The sequence below is a fragment of the Piliocolobus tephrosceles genome, unplaced genomic scaffold (genome assembly GCF_002776525.5).
Source record: "Piliocolobus tephrosceles isolate RC106 unplaced genomic scaffold, ASM277652v3 unscaffolded_5782, whole genome shotgun sequence".
Taxonomy (NCBI): domain Eukaryota; kingdom Metazoa; phylum Chordata; class Mammalia; order Primates; family Cercopithecidae; genus Piliocolobus; species Piliocolobus tephrosceles.
The window spans coordinates 1-1260 of NW_022332921.1; the positions used below are offsets into that span (position 1 = coordinate 1).

General features: G+C 25.8%; 1 protein-coding gene across 1 annotated transcript; it reads left to right on the forward strand.

The window, feature by feature from the left end:
* Window positions 1–6: 6 nt before the first annotated feature.
* Window positions 7–1253, forward strand: LOC111532500 (myb-like protein D; the record flags this gene model as incomplete). Its single annotated transcript, XM_023199610.1, has 2 exons — window positions 7–825; window positions 1164–1253. Coding segments are annotated over exons 1-2 (583 nt in total), but the record flags the coding sequence as incomplete, so codon positions are not given.
* Between the last annotated feature and the right edge of the window lie 7 nt (window positions 1254–1260).

Sequence of the window (1260 nt, forward strand, 5' to 3'; positions counted from 1 at the left end):
TTTTTTATGAGTTTTATAATAATTTTTTTGATAATAATTATAGAAGTAGTAATGGTTACACTTATCCTGATTCAATTAATCATGAATATCTTAGAGAACTTCGAAATTTCTATTATGCAAATAACAGAAACAACAACAATCGTCGTTCTAATGTACCAGCTGCTACTCAACACAATGTTGACAATACTTTTGGAAACAACATTAATAACAATTTAAATAATAATAATACCAGTAGTTATGCCTATAATAATAATTATCGAAACAGAAGAACATCGTTGGATGTCAGAAATCGTTTTGTTCGTAATAATAGTAATAATTTAGATACATATAACATGAGCAGACATGATAATGATAGCAGTAATTATGGAATTCATAATAGTACTAACTATGACAATGCCAATAATATGGACGATTTAGAGTTTTCTATTTTATATAATAATGTTCAAAACACTTGTAATAGTAGGGGTAATTTACAAAAAGAATTCGAAGACTATTATAAAAATTATTTACATCCAGTTAGCTACAATAATAGAAATATGATTTTAAAAAAGGAGTTTACTCATCATAAAGATTATAATTTTAATGACTATGCTACAGAACCAGATGATATTAACAAAGATATCAGTAGCAGTAACGAAAACAGTAGCAATAACGAAATTAATAATAATATACACAACATGCTTAATCTGAATTCTCCTAATGAAAAAATAAATAACAACATACAAAATGGAAGGGAGGGATATAATGATAAAAATCCTTTTACTCATTTTTCGCAACTGAATAGCAAGAGAGATAGTAAGAATACCAAAACTCGACTTCATTCGGGTAATAAAAAAAAAATGATAAAAAAGAAATACACACAAAATCTAGCAGCATTAATGACACATCTATGCATAATAGAAAAACTTGTAAAGTAACTAATGAATATAATAGTGATAGTAGTAACAGTAATAAAAGTAATAGTTACAATGATAAAATTAGCAGCCAAAATAGCGGCCAAAATAGCAAAGGAAATGACAAAAAAAAATATGACAATGATGGTGCTAGTAGTAACTATAACAAAAGTTATAATAATAAAAAAGAAACAAAAGATAATAAAATGAATACATGTAGTAATGGCAATAATAATCAAATAAATCCTACTTTTTCTGACCACAATGCAGGAAATATTGAAGTAAAAGAAAAATTTTTAACCCATTCTTATCAAGCAATGTTGGAAAATGAACATACTAATACAGTAGATGAAAAAAATAGTAACAT